Raw genomic sequence first — 20,673 nt, 5'->3', positions numbered from 1 at the left:
AATACAGAAACAAATGTTGCATTGTTAAGATGTCCAGTGAATACATAGACTAAACCAGCAGTATCTTTGTGGGAAGCTGATTAAGAGCTACCTACTCAGTATTATTTGCAGAAATCCTAGTAATCAGATCCATTGGTTTACTTTTAGCCTCTTGTAGTCAAATTGCATAGTACAAGGCCTCCAGAAACTATTCTGCTGAAGGTTACTCACTATATCCAAGAAATGGCTGTTAAGTGTGTACCAACTGCTGAAGGCCACTGCAATCTAACCTGCATTTCTCTAAGTAGAGAAATTTCTCAGTGAGCCCCTTTTGTAGAATGGGGGCCTCAGGTTGCAGAGAAAGCAAATACTTTTTGATTCTGAAATGCTAAGTAGGGTTGATCTTGGTTGAAACTTGGATGAGGCCACCTGGAAATACTGGGGCTTTGGATTAGGGAGTCAACCATTCTAGGAGAAGGCAATAATAAACCAAACTGATTTTGTTGCCAAGAAAGCAAATGGACATGATCCCAGTGACACCAACTTGAGATAGATCTCAGCAGCACCTGTAAAAGCTCTACACCAGGCCACATCACTCTTCCTCTCTGCCAACACTCCTAAATTAGCAAATCCTACCAAGTCATGATGGAGTAGCATGTGTGTATGTGTATACACACACACAAACACACATTACTGGAACGTAATGGAATAACAGCAGGAGCTAATTCCTACAGTTAAATGGTTTTATTCCATTTATTTCTGGATTGATTTCGTTTTTGACATTTAACCTCTTGTACTTATACAAATCTCATTCTAAAGCATTTGAACGGATACTTTGCAAAGTGCCCTCTTTGAGCTTCTTTGGGACAGTGCTTTAGTGCTGTAGCAGAAACAGGTCTGCACAGCGAAGCAGGCCACACATTCGGGCAGATACCTGGGATGAGTTTGCAAAAGGAAGCTGCTACTTGAATGTATTGGGAGGATGCCCTGGCCTACACTTCCAATCTTCTCACAGCCCTACTTTGCATGCTCTTCCAGACTAGAACTTCTCCAAGACTGCAGAAGATGTTAAAAGTATTCTGATCCTCAGCACTGATCCCTACTTCAGGTGTGAGCAGCTTTACTGTGGACACAGCCATACTTTTTCCCTCTCTCACAGCTTTATACAACTTCCCTCTGTGTTCTCGAAATTCCCTGGATATTACAATACAGAAATCTTTCCAATAGCCACAATAAAGTTTATGGAAAAGGAAAAATATCAACCATGCAATAAGACAAATCTCTATCTCCAAAGTTAATGTAAGGACTAATTCCTAAATTAGTGCAACTTAAGACACAGTACGGGCTTTGATCAGAAGATGCAGTACTTGAATTACAGCAGGAAATAGAGAAGTGGTTTTATCACCACATTTTTACTGTCAAAATTCACAAAACACTTTGAAACATCAGAGTTAAAAAAAAACATCAAAAACAAATGCAGATCAAACTGCAGAAAAGAAAATATTAGGTAAGACTCAACAAAAATTGACTAGTAGCTGGAAAAAAAAAAAAGCAAAAGTCTCCATTGGAAACTGTTGGGGGCTTTGAAACCAGCAGCAGATGCTTTTAAGTGGAAGCTTCCAGTTCAACCAGCTTGCAACGAAACATTCAGTCCTACTCCTTACATTCCTGGGACTCCAAAAAGTTCTCCCATTTCAAAATACTCCCCTTCTGAAAGCTCCACTCTCAGTTCTCACCAGTGTGCACATATTCCTCTGCTGCTTTTGAGACAGTGTTCAGATACTGCCAGCTCAAGGCAGCTAAAATCATAATGCAGGAAAAATAGATGGGTGAGTAATGGGTCCGGGAGACCAGGGTACTGTTGGGTAAGCTCATGGATTGGACAGTGGTGACAATCTGTTGAGTTTTGGTGCAGGAAGGGTCTGTGCTTGGGATCTTCTGGTAGATCTAGTGAGAGAAAAAAATCCTTTAAGATACTACAGCTGCAGAAAGATAATAGAAATCACAGATAAAACAGACTAAAATAGGTAAGTTAAGAAAAGTCAGAAGTTCAGTAAGACTCCAAATACACTTGTGTCTCACAATCCAACCTGTAACACAGGAGTAGCTAGATGTCATGTTTGGGCTGTTTAGATCATCATTAGAGCCCCACTTTGGGTTTCCATAGGATGACCTTGTCACATCTGTAATTTCATGAAAGAGAAGGAAAACCCAGGCAAGGGAATTGCACTACCTAGGTGAAGGAAGAAAGGAGCAGTTGTTAAGCAAGCCTGTATGCAGGATGCTGTGAATTTGTGGTCCTCCGTAGTTTTTTGCCAGGCCAGATTTTTTGCTATGTTTCCATTACATGCCTGTAAAACAGGCATTCCCCTCCCTCCCCCTTACAAACAATTACCATGAGAAACAACAAGCAACCTTTTCCATTCCTGTTCTTTTTTCCCCTCCTCTCCTTATTAGCTAGTGAAAACAGTAAGAAGCCGCACAGGGAAGGAATGAGGAGAGAGCGTGGAGGGGATGCATGGGAGAGAGGACTTCATTACACCAATTCACTGAGTCCATTCTGCTCAGTGACTCTTCCAAATCCCATGTGCTCTCCACCCAATATTACACATTTTTTTTCCTTTGAAGGAGTTCACAGTGGCAAATATATGGAATTGCCCTACAGATGGCCCTCACTTAATGACTATTTGTTCAGCGACCATTTGAACTTACAATGGTGCTGAATGAGTGGTAGTTATGACTGCTCCTCATACTTACGTGGGTCACGGCATCCCTGCAATCACATGATTGCCAATTGCAACTTTCTTTGCCAGCTTCCTACAAGCAAAGTCAATGGGGAAGCCGGCAGGAGGTTGCAAACAACTACCATGTGATGTCCTCGCTTAACAACCGCAGTAATTTGCTTAATGACAGCAACTGGAAGTGCCAAAATTTCTTATTAAGTGGCACATTTGCATGATGTTGCGCTTTATGACATGACTTAGCGACAGAAATTCCTGTCCCAATTACCATTGTGAAGTGAGGACTACCTGTATTTTTATTTATTTATTTATTTAAAACTTTTGTACAGCCATTCATCTTAAAACCGAACTCTGGGCAGCTCACAACCAGAAAATAAAACGAACGCTACAACAATACAAGCAGAGACCAGTAAAACCACAAACAGAAAAGCCTGGCACCACAACCAAACTTCTTCTTACAACAACCTCATCAAGTAGGGTAGACTGAGGCTGAGTTTGCATAATACACTAAACTAGACTAAAATGAAGTTGTGTGGCTTGGAGTGCTATAGGGAATCCAGTCACTGTCAACCAGGCATCATGTCAATCCATAATATGGTTTATTTGTTTAGACAGAGCAAGTTGTGTGAACACCATTATCTTCCCCTATCTTAGATTCAGTTTAGCATCTTATAAAAACACAGCCTTACCTCCTGAATTTCAAAGCCAGGTCATCTTAGGCCAAATCCAGCCTCCTAAGCTTTATACCACGCTGTCTGAAGCCACCCTCCCACTTTACAAAGCTTCAGAGGGAAAAGGTGCTTGTGACTGCCATACTTTTGTATGGGAATGCGTGCCAGCCTAAGAAATTGCTCCCACTAAAAGGCATTTACATCAGGGACTGAGTATCTAGGCGCTCTCAACTCACCTCTTCCACATATTGGTACATGATGGCTTTGACAGCCTGTATGTTAGTAGCATCCATCATCAATGTGACTGCTTGTCCCTTTCGAATCTTCACCACACCTCTGAAGATCTGCTGGTTGTTGTAGCAGGCTGCCAAGGTGGCGACAGCCATCACCTGGGCAGGAAAGAAGAGATAAAGGACTCATAATCAAGAGCAGCAGGTATTTATGTATTTGTGCACAAGCAGCCTCCAAAGAAAAACCCAGAACTATATCAAAAAAATGTATTGTTTTTATTAAGATTAATATGCTGCTTAAAAGGTTCTGTTTTTACAAAATACCCTAGAAAATATTTAAGTCACATATATGAGATGGGCAGCTATACAAATCTGATAAATAAATAAAAACAATAGCCAGGGCCAAAGAACAGTAAACTGAATGATAAATGGCATAGATGTTCAACACCTACAGAAGCAAACACTGGATTCCTAGACAGATTCCATAGGGCTTGCATGGACATGGCATCATCATCATCATGTGTCTCAAGAAGAATGCACCTTCTATTTATTTTATTTATTACTCATATTTAGCCACCGCCCATCTCCCCCAGAAGAGGGACTCTGGGCGGTTTACAATAAAATTCCCCATAAAACAAACATTAAAATCACATAAAACAATTATAATAAATCCCAATAAATAAATAAAATCCAAGAGAAATATAAAATCCACCTTGAATTGGACCCAGAAGCAAACTGGCACCCAGTGCAGCTCGCGCAGCAATGGTGTTATATGTGCCCACCTAGGTGCACCAAAAATAGCCCGCGCGGCTGCATTTTGGATCAGCTGAAGCTTCCGGATACTCCTCAGGGGTAGCCCCATGTAGTCTATATGGGAGATGGCGTGAGTGACTGTTTGGAGGGCTTCATGATCCAGGAACGGGAGTAACTGGCGCACAACCCGAAGTTGCGCAAAGGCCCTCCTGGCCACAACTGCCATCTGCTCTTCAAGCAGGAGTCGTGAGTCCAGGAGAACCCCCAGATTACGCACTGAGTCTGTCTGGGGCAGTGCCACCCCATCCAGAACTAAAGATGAGAGTTTCCCGGAAGATGAAGCCCTATCAACCTACAGCCACTCCGTCTTACCAGGGTTCAGTTGAAGCCTGTTGTTCCCCATCCAGACCCCCACAGGCCCCAGGCACCGAGAAAGGTGCATCACTTACCTCACCTGGGATGGAGATGTATAATTGGGGATCATCAGCATACTGATGATACCTCAACCTGTGGTGACGGATGATCTCACCCAGTGGTTTCATGTAGATGTTAAACAAGAGAGGAGAGAGAACCGAACCCTGCGGCACCCCACAATGGAGGAGTTGAGGGCTGGATCTCTCCTCTCCTATCACCACCAACTGGGACCGGCCCTGGAGGAAGGAGGTGAACCAGCACAGAACTACGCTGCCCACCCCCAACTCCCTGAGCCGTCCCAACAGGATACCATGGTCGATGGTACTGAAAGCCGCTGAGAGGTCAAGGAGAGCAAGGATGGATGCACTGCCTCCATTCCGCTCCCGCCAGAGATCATCCATAACTGCGACCAATGCCATTTCTGTCCCATATCCTGGCCTGAAACCTGACTGAAAGGGGTCCAGATAATCCGTTTCCTCCAGGACCCTCTGGAGTTGTAACGCCACCTTCTCAACCACCTTTCCTAAAAAGGGGAGGTGGGAGACTGGACGAAAATTATCCAGCACAGTTGGGTCCAGAGATGGCTTGAGGAGGGGGTGCACCAGTGCCTCCTTAAAGGCAACCGGGAACACTCCCTCCCTCAAGGATGTATTTACCATCGCTTGGACCCAACCACACGTCACCTCCTGAGCTGCCTTCACCAGCCAGGAGGGGCATGGATCTAAATAACAGGTGGTGGCATTCACAATCTGGAGGATCCTGGCCACTTCCTCGGGTCCAACCAGATCAAACTGCTCCCAGCTAACAAGGCTAAAACGTTCCCTCGGTATCTCCACAGACCCTGCTTCACGCATGGAGTCCAACTTAGACTGGATCCGAATGATTTTATCCTGCAGATGCTCAGAAAACTCTTCCGCACGGCCCTGTAGGTGGGTCACTGGGCCCACCTTCCCCAAAAGGGTACGTGTGATCTTAAACAGGACCGTTGGACGGCAATCTGCGGATGCAATAAGAGCGGAGAAATACCGCCATTTCGCCACTCTTACCGCCACAAGGTAGGCCTTAATAGCGGCCCTAGCTTGTGTTCGGTCAGATTCGGTCTTTGTCCTCCAGCGGCACTCTAGGCGTCTCTTAAGTCTCTTCAAAACTCTCAGCTCCTCCATGAACCACGGGGAGCGTCGGGTTGGATGAGGCAAGAGAGGCCGCGCAGGCGCGAGCCTGTCCGAGGCCCCGGCCACTTCCCTGTTCCAGGCAGCAGCCAGGCCCTCCGCTGGACCGTGCAGCAGATCCCTGGGCACCTTTGAGATGTTCTTACAAGGTAAAGACCAGAAGCCCATAAAAGTCTTAGTCTTACAGGCTGTTTTGCTACCACATACTAGGTAAGGCTAAACCAAGCATGTTGTAGGAGTCTAGCCACTTTCTTAGCAAGTTACATGAACCAAGCTGTTATGTTATACCAAAAGAAAATATGAGCTTAGAAAGTTTTGTGTACACAGCAACTTTTTTTTTAGTTAACTTCGGTTTAGAGTGGGGTAAACCCAGCAATAGAGAAAAGCAGAAAAGACTATCTGCAAATGCCACAGGAAAATGTATGCACAATGCATTTTCTCCAACCTGTTTCACTGTTGTTTTGGGCTAGGCACAAAAAAGGTACTCAATATGAGGAATGAATAAACCAATGGTTTGGTGCCAACAGCATGTGATACCTTAAACTTAAGTTAACAAAACCAAACCGCATTATAGCTTAACGTTATGGCCTCACTGACACAAACAAGTTAAGCTAGGTCTGTCATACTAGGAGGCATCGTTTCTTGATTGGAGCCCAAATTTGAAAATCAGGTGATGCTCCAGAACAGTGTTTTCTCAACCTTGGCAACTTAAGCTGCGTGGACTTCATTGCTGGCTGGAGAATTCTGGAAGTTGAAGTCCACACAGCTTAAAGTTGCCAAGGTTGAGAAACACTGCTCCAGAAAATGGTTAAGACTGAGCTCTTCCAGAAGGCATTTGGTAATTAATTTTGCAATTATTCCTACTCCTAATTATTTTATTTACTGTGGATGTTTTAACTGTATTTTTGAACTGTGGCTGCTTTGTTAATTGCAAACTGCCAGGAGTCCTTGGCAGATTTGGCAGGATATAAATGTAATAAGTAAACAAAAATTTAAAAAAACTGCTCAATTTACCTGGGGAATAGCACAGAAATTGAACACGCTTTGATTCTTCAAGCGGGACAAATATGTCAAGACATCAGGAACATGATGTAGGGCATTGGTAATGAGCTCATTCATACACTGGACGGCTTTGTCAATGTTCTCTGGCTTAGCCAGATCCGACAGCTTCTGCACATACTTGCTCCAAACCTAGGAACACCAAGAGATCAAGGTTGCTGAGGCCATTTTTGCAGAATTTCAAAGACACTGTTACTGAGCAGCTGAGATTTGCTGGTTTTCACATATTAGTTGGGCATGGATCACCCTTTTCCAAGTTTTGTCCAGAAGGCTTTTGAGCAAACGACTGATGCTACCAACAAGCAATGAAGATTTCCAACAACGTCCCACCATTATGTAAAGTATAACAAGATTAGATTAGAGCAACATCAAATCATCCTTGCAATATCTGATTAGCTATTCCACTAAACTGAGCCTGAAAAAGTTCTCTGAACCCAGGAGTAAAATTACAGACTCTTTGGTTTACCCCCTAAAGCTTGTATGGTCTAAGTCAATGTTTCTCAATTTCAGCAACTTTAAAATGTGTGGACTTCAATTCCCCAACTGGCTGGGGAATTTTGGGAGTTGAAGTCCACACATCTTAAAGTTGCTGAGACTGAGGAACACTGCTCCAAGTTGTTACCTTCCCACACCAACTGCAAACAATCAGGAAGCAGTCCTTATATTTTAAAATAAGTACACCAATTCATATTTCTCCCTCCTTTCTTTCTTTCTTGTTTCCATAGTTCTCAAATGCCAGACTGTTCATTATTTTTTCACCTCGACCTTGGCCTTTAAAGTATTAGCAGCCATTCTGGGAGGTATTAGGAGAAGACCATGACTGATCACTGAGCTTTCACAAGTGGCTGCCAAAGCAGCTACTTAAAAAGGTTGCTCTGACCCTGTGACTGTTCCTAAATCTTCAAAGAAGGCTCTATGATTTATCAGACTGTCAAAGCAGCAGTCAGCATAGTCGCTGCCCATAGCACAGACTAAACAAGCCTATTAGCAGCCATAATTTAATAACATAAACAGCAGTAACAATAGGTATAAACGGAGGCAGAGGATGACATTTCCCTGCTGCATTAGCCTTGATTGCAAGAGACAGAATTCAATCTTACCCCACCAATATTGGGCATGACTGGAGCACCTAAAAGGTGAATGAGGCCTTCCTATGTGTACATATATGCAGCCTCAAATCCACAAGCTAACAGTGCATAAGATCCTTGGGCAGAAAAAGTTGCCCACACATTTTACATCAATTAAACAGTGACAACCGGGATGGAACCTAACACCTTTTGCACGCACTACACATTCAGCACACATTTGAGCTAAGATCTCCTCTTACATAATACTCTTTTCTTTTACCTCTCTGGGCCAGAATTCTCTGCCCTCAAGTTGGTCCTCCAGATAGTCCCTAATGATGTTGGTTTTCTGCAGAAAGAGTCCCATGGAGTTGGCCAGTTCTACGTCTTGGCCGACAAGAGGATCTTCCAATTCTGAGGCAGAGAAGAGCCGGGAGAGGCCAATTCCCACCAGGCCAGCAACATAGTGGCAATACTAGAGGTTGGAACATTCAAAGCATTATCAAGATGTTCTTAAAAATCTAGCGCAGACCATAAAAGCTGCAACTACTGAACTTTACAATTTCCTTTCTTGAATTACTTTTGGTCAAATAGCATGAAAGGAAAAAAAAACACTGTAAGTAGTCAGGAACATTTGCATAGCCACACTTACAAATGGGGTTGCAGCTATGTTTCACAAGTCCTTATAAGATGTTGCAAGCATCAAGTCATGAATACTTAGATGTGATACCATCATGAACTTCCCAGCTTCATTCAGAAGCAGTAGCCCAGTGCAATTCATCTAAATAAGCCATAAATCCAGAGGGGTTAAGAAACAAATATATCCACCTCCCACCCTTCCCATATTAGAGTAACTAGAGGCTACAGTTCATTGAATTCTCAGTGGACAAAGGAAGTGTATCATGTTAGATACTGCAAACTGATCTTTCTAAAGGACTCAAGCAAGCATGATGAGCCCAGGTAACAACGTGTAGAGAATAAGGAGGATGACCTTGCCTGAGATATGCAGGAGCTGTTGCCTAGGCAAAAACGGTTAACGCATTTTCTAAGTCCAGAACAGCAAGATAACATTCAGAAGCGGCTCAGGCAGATGCCTCCCTAATTCACTGAAGGAGGAGGAGGTATATACTTGCGAGATTCTGTTATTAGTCAATCTCAGTAAAACTAGTTTTAGCCTTCCTGTGGAGCTGATTTCTGGGTCTGGTCCATCTAGTGGGTTTGATATAGAGGAAGGCCAACTTGTTTTTCCAGATCTTTACCCCTCCACAACAGAAATACACGCAAACACTTTGTCCAAAGCAATGCCAAGAAAGGAACTTCACTACCTCCTTTGTTTGCACAGTTTGAAAAACCCTGTCCTTGAGGACTTTCTTCTCCCATGCAGTCAAAATTCCCTTTGCATTTTTTTTAAGCTTGGGAATGGGATTGAGGGCCAAAAGTTCAGTCTTTAAAATCCCGGAATCTTGCCAATGCAAATTTTGGGCCTGTGCATTTTAAGAGAGTGAGACCATGACATGCCACAAAAGTCGACAACAGACCTTGAGTGATGGAAGTTCTTCATGCCAGCCTCAGGGTAATGAGTGAACTAAATCTGTACCTGCTATGACTAGCTCCAGTTCCAAGACTCCTCAACAAGGGATTAACATTGCATCTTCCTCCTCCTCTGCAACACAACTAGTTCCTCATTCCCTACTCTGCTAGGATTTTCAACAGGTCATAGTGATCCTTCCCACTTGTTATGTAGTTACTTGTTGAGAAAGGAGCAAAGATCAGCAGAAAAAACGGGGATCATCTTCTCTGGGCCACGGTAACATCCCCAACATCAGCCCGAGTACCACTTTTTCCTTATCCTGTAGAAGCTATTCACTTTTATTGTTCCTCCTTAAACACTACTCTGTCCCCGTGCTGATGGACACTATGCATTAGAAGCCTCATTTTGATGGTCTCTGTATTGTAAGCTTCATGGTTTTAACTAACATGCAGATTTGCCAGGATAATTCATATTCCCTCCAACTCACTCACCTTGTCCCATTCCTTGTTAGAATTCACCTTCTTTTCCAAAAACTCAGCCATACCAAGACCCATCTTGTGACAAATGTCAGCAATCACATCTTGATAGACTTTTGCCAGGTTCCGGAACTCCAAGGAAATCTAAAGCAAGGACAAACATAAGGTAATAAAAGAAACAGGATCAAAAAAAATGATACATGTGTCCCTTCCTGCCCCACCCACAAGAACAACAACAAAAACTCTGAACTGATGAGTCCAGGAATGCTAGCACATTTCAGGTTCCATACAAGTAAAGTTAAAATTATTATTTCAGCAGTCCTTTAATCTTGAATTTACAACAATGAAATGTTGTATACATATCCTCTGAGCAATATGGGAAATATCCTTAGAAAGGATACTTGGCAAAATTGTTTCTATTCAGAAGGACCAAAATCAGCACACTCAGCTTTAGAGTAGATCATACTACTTCCAAAAGAAATAATTACAAAATGTTGATGGGACCCTCCTTGCTCATATAATTAGGTCACCAAACTTCATTAATCCTTCATTAACAAGGATACACAGGTATCTTTGATGGCTATTCCTTAACAGTTGATACTTCTTTCCCTCCTCAGCCCAACACATCCAAAGCCTGATCACCTTTTAAAAGGGCTCCAATTATTTGAAAAGAATCATTGTTCTGGAGATTAAATGAGTGTGAGAGTTTAACTTGCATAGAACACATAACTACAAATTTAACATCTGTGTAGCATATTCTTGGCAGTTATTGCTGTGAATGTAAGATCCTGGCAGGATCAGGCTAAAAACCCATCTAATCCAGCCATCTGCATCACCCAGTGACCAGCCACAAACATTCATTTTTGTGGCTGGTCATTGGCCACATCATCCTTTGCAGGGGGAGATGGGCAGTGATAAAAAAATTGATAAAAATAAATAAATTCAGGAAGCTCCTAAGTACAAACATGTACTTGAACTGTTGCCTCCTAGCAGTTGTTATTTAAGGTTTGCTACCTGGGATTCTGAAGCTCGTAATAGCCATCAAGACTAATACCACTGCTAGCCCAATTCTTCATGAATTTGTCCTATTCATTTTTAAACTGCTAACCCATATTACACCCAATGGTAGAGATATCCACCTGTATCTTATGATGAAATACCTGTCTCTTGTAAACTCTTATGGGTAGTTCTTCTGCAGCCAAGGACCAGATTTTTCAAATGATTTTTCAGGGTTAGGGTCACACAGATATGCAGGACAGATTTTGGGAAAGTCCTGAAGTTTAAGTTGTATTTTGCCTATCCAAAGGTCCAATGCATTTTGTTGTTTTCTACCAAAATTTGACTGGAAATCCACAAGCAATGTTTGGTAATTTGCCATAAAATTTCTTGGCAGAATCCTAAGTGACTCTGCTAGTCATCAAAAACTGGGAGACCACATACTGACTACAGATTACCAACTCTGCTCCACATTAATGTGAAAATACATCCTCAATGCATGTGAACTCAGAGGAAAAACTCTTGGAACCTATATACTCAGTTACCAATTATATGAAGGAAGGATTGTACCAGTTCCTCACACATCTAACAGAAGAGACTGCTATGTGCATAGAGAACAGAGTACCATGTAGTGCAAATGTACATATAAAGGCCTACTCTATGCAGTGGGCATCTGGACAATCCTGACTCCAATTTGTCTGAAAGGGCACCTCTGTACCCTTTAGGATAGGGAACTTTCACACTTCCAGACAGATGACAGGTTAATATATTCATAGTTAAGGGACTGATCCCATCCCTCTCACTTGCTAGAGAGTCAGGAAAAAGGGCCTTAGAGGAAGGATACCTAACTGCATAAATGCATGAGATTTAGACAGGCACTGCTCACCGTTGGAAAGTCTTCCAGCACCTGTCTGTCCTTCTCTTTGCTGTCCATAAATTTCCAGTCTGGCTGGTACAAGTAGGAGTGAAAATTGTGTAACATGGGGACCTTAGCTTCAAGGCTGATTGTCATGTCATCCTCAACAGTATCCAGAGCTCTGAGAACCAAATAGAAGATGCACACTGCATGGCTACAGAGAAAAAGAAAAGGACTGTTTGTGACTCAAATGCCAGAGGAAAGAGAAAAGTAATTTGTGCTGTTCAACTTTAATTAGTATAAAACTCCATGGCTCATTTGTTAGCAGGAAAAAGCTCAACATACCTATACTGAACAAAGAGCATCAGCTCCCACTTAGTCTCCTCATGCAATTCAAAGCAACTGCATTCAGTTTAAAGCTATAAATTGGGTATGCAACCTGAAGCAACAGAACAATTTGTGGTACCTAAATCTTATTTTTGCAGGCCTCTACAAAGGATTTATAGCAAGAGGCATATGTTCCTTCCAGAGCAACCCATTGTGTATGAAAGAAAACAAAGGAAATGACCCTGCTAGTATTTGGCTCTGATCCTGCTAACTTCAGCTAGTCCCACTGCTAATAGATTATATAGTACACCAAAGATTGTGGCCCTTGACAGGGAAGCCCTTCTTTAAACTTCTGTGGATCATATTCCAAACTATGAAAAATGCAATGGTAGTATACTGTGTATACTATAAAATAACATAGCACTGTAATAAAATGTGAACATTGCAGTAATGATAATAACCCTTAATTAGCTTTCTATCAGTTCTGTACCAACATTCACAACCCAAAAGAATTAGGAAGGGCTAGTCTATAATCTATTCTCTGCACCTGACACTTTTTGAACACCCAAAGGCTGCAGTGGATGATAATGCGAAGCAGGGGAGGCCCCAATAATTTAAAGGGCTTTTCTTCTTAAGTGTAGAAGTGTGAGGTGATGAGGGAGAGGATAAACTAATTTTATTTTAGGGCATACAGTAGTGGAAAAGCATAAAGTATGGATAATAACTATAGCCAGAGATAACTCTAGGGGATGAATTCAGCTCATTTCTCACTTCTATCCTAGGCAAGAGCTCTAGAATCTCCAGTTGAAGCTAAGCCAAAAACAAAGCTGGTACAAATGAGAATGATCTGATCCTGTAAAAAGTAGATTTTGCTTTCTGCTGCCAGGCATCCCTCCCAGTTGCAATTAAAACTTTCCAGGTCGTTTTCAAAACTGCAATTGGTTTACGGTTCGTTCTATCTATCAAATTTTTATCACCGCCCATCTCCCCCACACGTGGGATCCATTTTCCTCCTCAGCCGGGAATTCTAAAGAGTTAGCTGATGGGATCCGCGGTATCACGTTGGTGAATGCTGTCCAAAACGCGCTAAAGTCATTCCGTTATCCCCTTCCCCAGCAGGCAAATCGGGACCACCCAAACTCACCGCAACTCCCCGTCCAGGGCTTGGATAACGGCGGCGAAGCTCCGACTGGTTTGGTTCAAGTACTTGTAACATATCCGGAGGCTGTCGCTGAGGGAGTCCTGCAAAAGGAGCACAGGCGGAGGGGCAGCCTGAGCGGTCAGAAAGCGAGGCCGCGACTGTTGCGGGAGGCGGGGGGTGCCGCCGCAGGTCCGCAACCGGCCACCGCCAGTCAAGCCGGAGCCCGACCCGCCGCCACCCGCACGCGGCGGAGAAAAGGCCAAGGTGCGCTTGAAGAGGGACGCGGCGGCCTTGCAGCCGCAGCTGGCCATGGAAAATGCATGCGCGGCCGCAACAGCCGCAAGGCTAGCTGGCCGCCCCCTACGCCCCTCGCAGGGCCCCCCTGAGGCTGGGGGCTACGGAGCAGGGAAGTGGTTCCGGGGCGCCCCCGGGGCGAGGCACACCCACCGCCCCCCTTTCAGATTCTGAACATTTTCCCCTCCCTGCGCACAGGCCCGCCCACACCAGGCAGCGCGAGGGGAAGGGCCGCGACGCGAGGAGTCGGGCCGTCTTCCAGGCGCCAAGAGCTAATAGAAGCACGGCGGGAGAGAAGGCTCGAGGCGCGCTTTTATCCATTCATTTCGGGGCAAATCCCACTAAATTCAAAGAGGCTCAGCGTCGGGGAAACAAGCCTTACCGCCTGCTGAGTTCACATCACATATAGGCTTACTTAATAACACTTTATTGAATAAACCCAATTAGCAAGGCTTTCATCCTAAAGCGTGGTTGCAAACCACAATGCGAGCCCGTAGTAGTGTATGATGAATACCGGAGTTACACATCATGCTAAACCGTAATATGCTTTGTTTACACTACTTGATGTGGGGTGTGAAGCCAGCCATTGTTGCTTTTTCAATCATGAATAAAACAAACCATAACTCTGCACAATTTGTGAACCCGGCTATCCAAAATGGGAAAGGACTGATGAGCAGCCCTATGACAGGGCTCATCCTCCTTGAAGAACTGTTCGTAAACGTTAGACTAAGGGAAGATACAGTCATAGTCTAAAAGGCTGTCATGTGCAAGAGGATGAACTGTTTTCTGTTAAAACTAAAAGCAGAACAAAATGTAATGGGTTGAAATTAAAAGGATATTAACACTGTGTATGGGAAGGAATTTTCACAACATCTGGCAGTTAAGCCATGGAACAGTCTACCTGAAACAGTGATGGCATCCCCCTTGATGGAGATTTTCAAATTGGGTCTGGATAGCCACCTAATGGGATGGTTTAGTAGATTCCTGTACTGAGCAGAGGGTTGCACTAAAAGATCTATAGTGCCCAACTCATACAAACTCTGATTTTATGCTAGGACGCAACTGGGTCCCACGGCGCACCATTATCCAAATAGTACTGACACTTGGGTTGCCATAACACACTTAACAAGACCAAGCAGATGCATTTGTACAACATGGCAAGTAACCTTGATTAGCTGTGCCATGGTTAGTGAATTTTAGGTAAACTAACCCAGATAAAACAGTAAGAAGTGTATTAGAGCCAGTTTGGTGTAGTGGTTATGGCTCCAGGCTAGAAACCAGGAGACTGATTGTTCTAGTCCTGCCTTAGGCATGAAAGCCGGCTGGGTGACTTTGGGCTAGTCACCCTCTCTCAGCCCAACCCTCACAGGGTTGTTGTTGTGAGGAAAATGAGGAAGGAGTATTAGGCATGTTCCCTGCCTTGGGTTATTTATAAAAATAATAAAGGTGAGATAAAAAAAAATCTAAAATAAAAATAAAAAATTGTGTGAACCCAGCCATGAAGTGAACTTCCTACCCTGATCTTCCTACTTCCTTGACCACTTCTTCCTAGAAGCAGTAACGTTCCTGAATCTGAAAACATAAAGTTAAAACCACTAACTTTCCTACAATACATTGCAGCATCCAGTGTGCATTTTTGCCTGGAGCTCAGTGGGAAAGAAACGATAAATGGCGTGGATTGTAATCCACAGAAACTAAAATATATGCTATAATGGCTTTGCAAATCTGTTTCTGTTATTGCTCTTAAATGATCTGGGAAGGAAAACTACTGACTGATACTTTATGGGGATCCATCCTCTAATTCTCTGTAATGTTATCATTTCTGGAGATGTAACTAGAGAAATACTTAATATTCCAATAACAGTAGCTACCCACCAACTTTCAATTTCAAAACCACATTTATTTCTTTGTCTGGATAATATCATCCAGCCTTGATCAGAGTCATGTTTGGGACAAGAATTAGATCCCATTCTTCCATGGCTTTTACTCTTGCTCCCCTCAGCTACTTTTTTGGCAAAAAGAAGAATTACATTGGGAACCAAAGTTCCAATATCATGTAATTCTTGTGGAACACATGCTCATATTCCCAAGGATAAACAAAAGTTGTCTAATATTTGTTTCCCATAAAATATGCTTCAAATGAACTTTTGATAATGATTCAAAAATATTAAAAGGCTGGTCAGTACCATCACCTAATAAATAACCAATGCAATCAATTTTTTACCACAAGAATTTTCACAAATTTTATTTCCTTATTTATAAAAGTGTTTATAAACAGATGACATTGTCTATAAGTTGTTGCAGGCAATGATGTGTTACAGGTACATTTCAGTGTTTCTATTATAGAAACCATTTATAATAGAATGTTGAGAGCAAGTTTGGTGTAGTGGTTAAGACATCAGGCTAGAAACCAGGGGACTGGGAGTTCTAGTCCTGCCTCAGGCACAAAGCCAGCTGGGTGACCTTGGGCCAGTCACTCTCTTTCAGCCCTAGGAAGCAGGCAATGGCAAATCACTTCTGAAAAACCTTGCCAAGAAAACTGCAGGGACTTGTCCAGACAATCTCCAAGAATCAGATTTGATTGAATGGATAAAAAAATAGAATATATCCTAACAAATGCATCTATGACTTAACAGAATTGTATTTTTAAAAAATTAAAATATTAATATTACTGCATACTTTACCTGTACTTCACATTCTACATCCTGCATGTTACATTCATTCAACAAGACATTGATATAATCAGTAGATATTAATGCACCTTTTCAAGGCTATGCCCTAGACAGCAAGTGTTCACTATGTAAGGGGATTTGAGAATCAGTGTTTAATATTGTTTCGTGAAAAGAGTTTTATGTAGGCTAAGGCAGACATTAAATACACCTAAAATAACATTCCAAGTCAGCGTATTCATGCTCCATTTGAAAGCATGTACCTTGTCTCTTTTTTTCTTCTCAGCATTATCTTTTGATAATGTTTATGGAGGGGGTGGAACCTGCTTTGGGATTGTTTTTAATAATGAAGAGGAAATTATACAAATAAATGATGCCTCCCCCTCATTCAGCCAGCAGTTGATCATCTGTTACCATTCTGCTTTATTTTTTTTCCTCTTCTCCTTCTGTCTTATCCATTAAAAAAGTCTCTTGCTCGTCTTCCTCAGCAGAATACAAAAGAAAAAATCAACCAAAGGAGTAAAATATGAATAAGAAGCCCCACTCACTTGTTCCATCTTGGGCATCACCGTCTTGTAGCCGCCCATTTTAAACTTCAACAGATTGTAGATCTCCTCTGGGTGACCCAGCCATTTCTTTAGCAGCTCCATTGACTTCTGCTCTCACCTGGCAAGTTTAAGGTAGACCTTCACAGGCAGAAGGTCCTGCTTCCCACTCGCTCCCCTTCCGCCTCCCCTTATCCTTCCCCCTTTTTTCTCCACCCGCCCCACCTGCCTTTGCTTCTCCAGTAATTCCCTCCTCTCGCCCCCACTTCCAATTTCCTATGTCTCCGTCCTCGCTCAATTTTTTCCTCCGCCTCTCCTGACTTAGCTGCTTCCCCTTTCACCCTGTTTCTCTTTCCCTGCCTAGGGGTTTCCAAAAGCGCGACAATCTCTCCTCCCGACACGCCACCTGCAATTCTATTCCGCTTCTCCGAACGTGGAGATCCTCCAACCCAAAGACATCTTCCACCCCACACCGGTTCCAGCTCGTCTCCTCTCTCCCTGCGTTAGTCCCCTGGCAGCAGCCAATCAGCAAACATCGCCCCCAACTCGGTAGGCTGATAGGGAGCTTAGTAGCCGCGCGGTGCTCGCACCAGGAAGACGGCAGCCAATGAGACCATTTCGGGGCTGGTGTGACGATCCGTCGCTACGTCTCGGTTGGTCAGCGCTCGGCCACAGGCGGCATAAAATGGCAGGATTGATTTCGAAGTCGCCGGGTTTCTTAAAGAGGAGGATCTATTTTTTTTGCAAGGGGCGGGGAGGCATTCAAGGGATGTCATCCTACAGATCCAGTTTGGTTACTTCTGTAGTGATAAGAGTGATATCTGAAGCTGGTAAGATAAAGCTCAAGGTTTTGCAGTCCAGATTTTCACAATATATGGAACAAGAACTGCCAGATATACAAGGAGCCTTTAGAAGAGGCAGGGCCCTAGAGCTCATTTCGCAAACATCCAATGGAAAATCAAACAGGCAAGACCATTCCAAAAATATTTTTTTCCTTTACTGTTTTATTTTGTGGATAGATCTATCAAGCCATCTCATCTGTCTACTAAAGAATTTGTATAATGACCAGGAAGAAGTCACAGAATGGAACCTGGAGCAACTCAATGGTTCAAAATTAGGCAAGGAGTATGCTAAGATTGATTATGTGCCATCAAGTCGTTTTGGACTCCTAGCAACCACATAGATTTTTGCTATGACAAAAGATTGATTACTGCCACCTTATAAGTGGAATATATAATGAGAAATGCTGGACTAGAAGAATGGTAATTGGAATTAAAATTACTGGGAAAAGCATCAATCACCTCAAATGTCCTGATAACACTTTGATGGAGGGAAAGCTTAAGGAATGGGAATACTGGAAGTGTGAGAAGGGAGTGCAAAAGCTGGTCTGTTGCTCCCTTGCTCCATATTCCCTCTTCTGGGGGAGATGGGCGATAATTAAATGTGAATAATAAATATTCAGACAACCCTTAAGATTGTGTCAAAAGGCAATGCCAACCCAATGAAAATAGATGGAGAAATTAAAATAGCGACAGACTTTATCTTCCTGGAATTAGTTAATGGACAAATAATGAAAAACTTTTTTGCAAGCACAACTTTTCCTGGGAATAAATTCTGTTGAACTCAATGGTAAAAATCTCACTAAGCCATTTATTTTAATCAAGGCTTGTTGTACAAACATCACACATATTGCTTAACATAAAGTAAACCCACCTAGATATCGATACCCTTGTTTGTAATCTTGATATTTGAGGTCTTGCATCAGATTCTGTTGTTTAAGAATCTATTTATTTATTTATATTTCAAATTTCCATCACCGCCCATCTCCCCCGAAAAGGGGACTCTGGGCAGTTTACAATCAAAATTAAAACACATAAATTACAATATAAATACTCTATAAAATAAAAAAATATACAGTAAAAAATATAAAATCCAGCAGCGTAGATCTTGTTTGTTGGGGAGAGATCTATAATAGCCACCCCCAAGATGAACTGGTGCCCCTCCCACTCCATGCGAGGCAGCAGAACCGGTTTTTAGGTTCTTCCGGAAGTCCAGGAGCGAATGGGCCTGTGTCAGCTCCGGGGGCAGAATGTTCCAGAGGGCGGGTGCCACTGTGGAGAAGGCCCACCTCAATGGCTGAATTCCTGAGGCAGGGCCCTTTGAATGGCAGTAACCAGTGCTATGCAGCATTCTTTTCAAGGATAACCACCCAGCTCCATCTGTGCTCTTTTGCCACTTCCTTAAAATGGGGCTCTTTCAAAAAGGCCCTAATGGGAGGCTCTGGAGTCTTTTCCTGCTGATCTGTTGAGATTTCTGCAGCTGCTTAGTTGATGTAGACAGATTTCCCAACTTGGTGCACTCCAGATCAGTTGGCCTATAATTTACAGCAAGCATGGCGTTTGAGGATGATGATGATAATGAAAGCAACTGGAAGAGCCAGTTTTGGCAGATGCTTTGTTTTGGCACTCTTCCCATGACCAGAATGATGGACTCACCCTCATGTACAAGCAGCCTCAGCCATTGCATCAGTTCCATCAGTTCCAGGTTCTCTTGTTTCATTCATGTATGGTTTGTTCCAGTAGCCTGCTTATTGTCAGATTTTCCTGGTTCCCCAACATCTGACACAGACCTTGTTAATCCAGGCAACATCCAAGCCGGCATGACTCTCTTAGTTCGTGTTAGGCAGGTGACGCATTAAGGGGTCTTTGCACAAGGACCCCTACTGGTAAGGTAGGTACAGCCAGGATTTGAACCCCCGTCTCCCGCTCCAAAGGCGGTGCTCTAAGCACTACTCTAGAGAATGCCTGAGGCAGCAGCAGACATGGAAGGAAGATCAAGCAGAGGAAGTGCCATGTCAAGACAAGACCCTGCATGGGATGTACCACTGAAAGATTGCTGAGGTGGCTGACATTGGGAAATCCTACCAGTGGCTGGAAAGGGCTGAGTAAAAGAGAGCACTGAGGCACTGATCATAGCAGCACAAGAACAGACACTAAGCACCAGATCCATAGAAGCAGGGATCTATCACGCTAGACAGGACCCAAGGTGCAGACTGTGCAACCTTGAAGTTGCCAAGGCCACTGCACTAGGCCAGAGTTGAAATGCCTTCAATGACTCAGCTGCTACAAAGAAGCTTTGATGGTTCTTTTCCCACATTTTGGTATTTTTAACAAATTTCAGTGGCACAATCAGAATCAGTGCTATGGCTGATAGACTCAGGGCCTGAGCTTCTTTATACCTCTCTTTCTTACTCCTTTTAGCACCCACCCCCTTAAGACCACAGGAAGGTGAAAGCCAAAGCAGCCATAGATTGTCTAGGGAAGCCCTGTATTCAAGCATCTATTCTGGGGTTTCATCTCAGTTACAACTGTCAAAAGGAATAGTGGACCAGAAAGTTCAATAATCCAGAAGTGGTGAGTGGCCATATAGTTCATTTAATTCTGTGCGATTGAGTTGTTTGAAGGTCAATCTAACTCCTTCCGACTCTGTCAACTGACCCTGTTTTGGTTACACACTAATTCTCCACTGACCCAGTTAAATGAGCTGTGAGTATAGGGTCACTGGATATTGCAGCAAAAACTTGATTTCACAGACCTCCATTCAATGACAGGGACAAAATTTTAGTTTGGTTCTCATACCCAAATGACAAAGCCCATTGTTTCCAAAGCCATCCAGTTGGCAGAATATATGTGATTTGTGTCATTTGTTAGACTAACACTGTTTTCAGTAACACTGATTTATCATCTTTCACCTTGGCT

The 20,673-nt window shown here is 43.1% G+C and overlaps 1 protein-coding gene across 2 annotated transcripts; it reads right to left on the bottom strand.

The window, feature by feature from the left end:
* Nucleotides 1–1,196: 1,196 nt before the first annotated feature.
* On the bottom strand, nt 1,197–17,423 carry FDFT1 (farnesyl-diphosphate farnesyltransferase 1). 2 transcript variants are annotated; one of them, XM_063301011.1, is made up of 9 exons: nt 17,322–17,423; nt 16,919–17,036; nt 13,411–13,508; nt 11,970–12,153; nt 10,103–10,231; nt 8,364–8,555; nt 6,972–7,148; nt 3,628–3,780; nt 1,197–1,926 (listed from the first exon to the last, which is right to left on the bottom strand). In XM_063301011.1, the coding sequence occupies exons 2-9, from the start codon at nt 17,018–17,020 to the stop codon at nt 1,705–1,707; spliced, it is 1,257 nt and encodes a 418-aa protein (XP_063157081.1). In that variant the 5' UTR covers nt 17,021–17,036; nt 17,322–17,423; the 3' UTR covers nt 1,197–1,704. The 2 variants fall into 2 exon arrangements, with proteins under 2 accessions (XP_063157081.1, XP_063157073.1); XM_063301003.1 differs by lacking the exons at nt 16,919–17,036; nt 17,322–17,423 and having other exon boundaries at nt 13,411–13,820.
* Nucleotides 17,424–20,673: the final 3,250 nt, after the last annotated feature.

This window comes from Candoia aspera, chromosome 1 (genome assembly GCF_035149785.1).
Source record: "Candoia aspera isolate rCanAsp1 chromosome 1, rCanAsp1.hap2, whole genome shotgun sequence".
NCBI classification, from domain to species: domain Eukaryota; kingdom Metazoa; phylum Chordata; class Lepidosauria; order Squamata; family Boidae; genus Candoia; species Candoia aspera.
Note: the sequence above shows the minus strand (reverse complement) of the source record. Positions and strands in the feature narration are given on the sequence as shown.

Coding starts and splice junctions, on each gene's coding strand:
- FDFT1 (XM_063301003.1), bottom strand. CDS start 13,718: ATGGCCAGCTGCGGCTGCAAGGCCGCCGCGTCCCTCTTCAAGCGCACC. Junction 10,232..11,969: donor TGCTGGAAGACTTTCCAACG/GTGAGCAGTGCC, acceptor TCCTTGCTTTAG/ATTTCCTTGGAGTTCCGGAA. Junction 8,556..10,102: donor CTAACAAGGAATGGGACAAG/GTGAGTGAGTTG, acceptor TCCAACCTCTAG/TATTGCCACTATGTTGCTGG.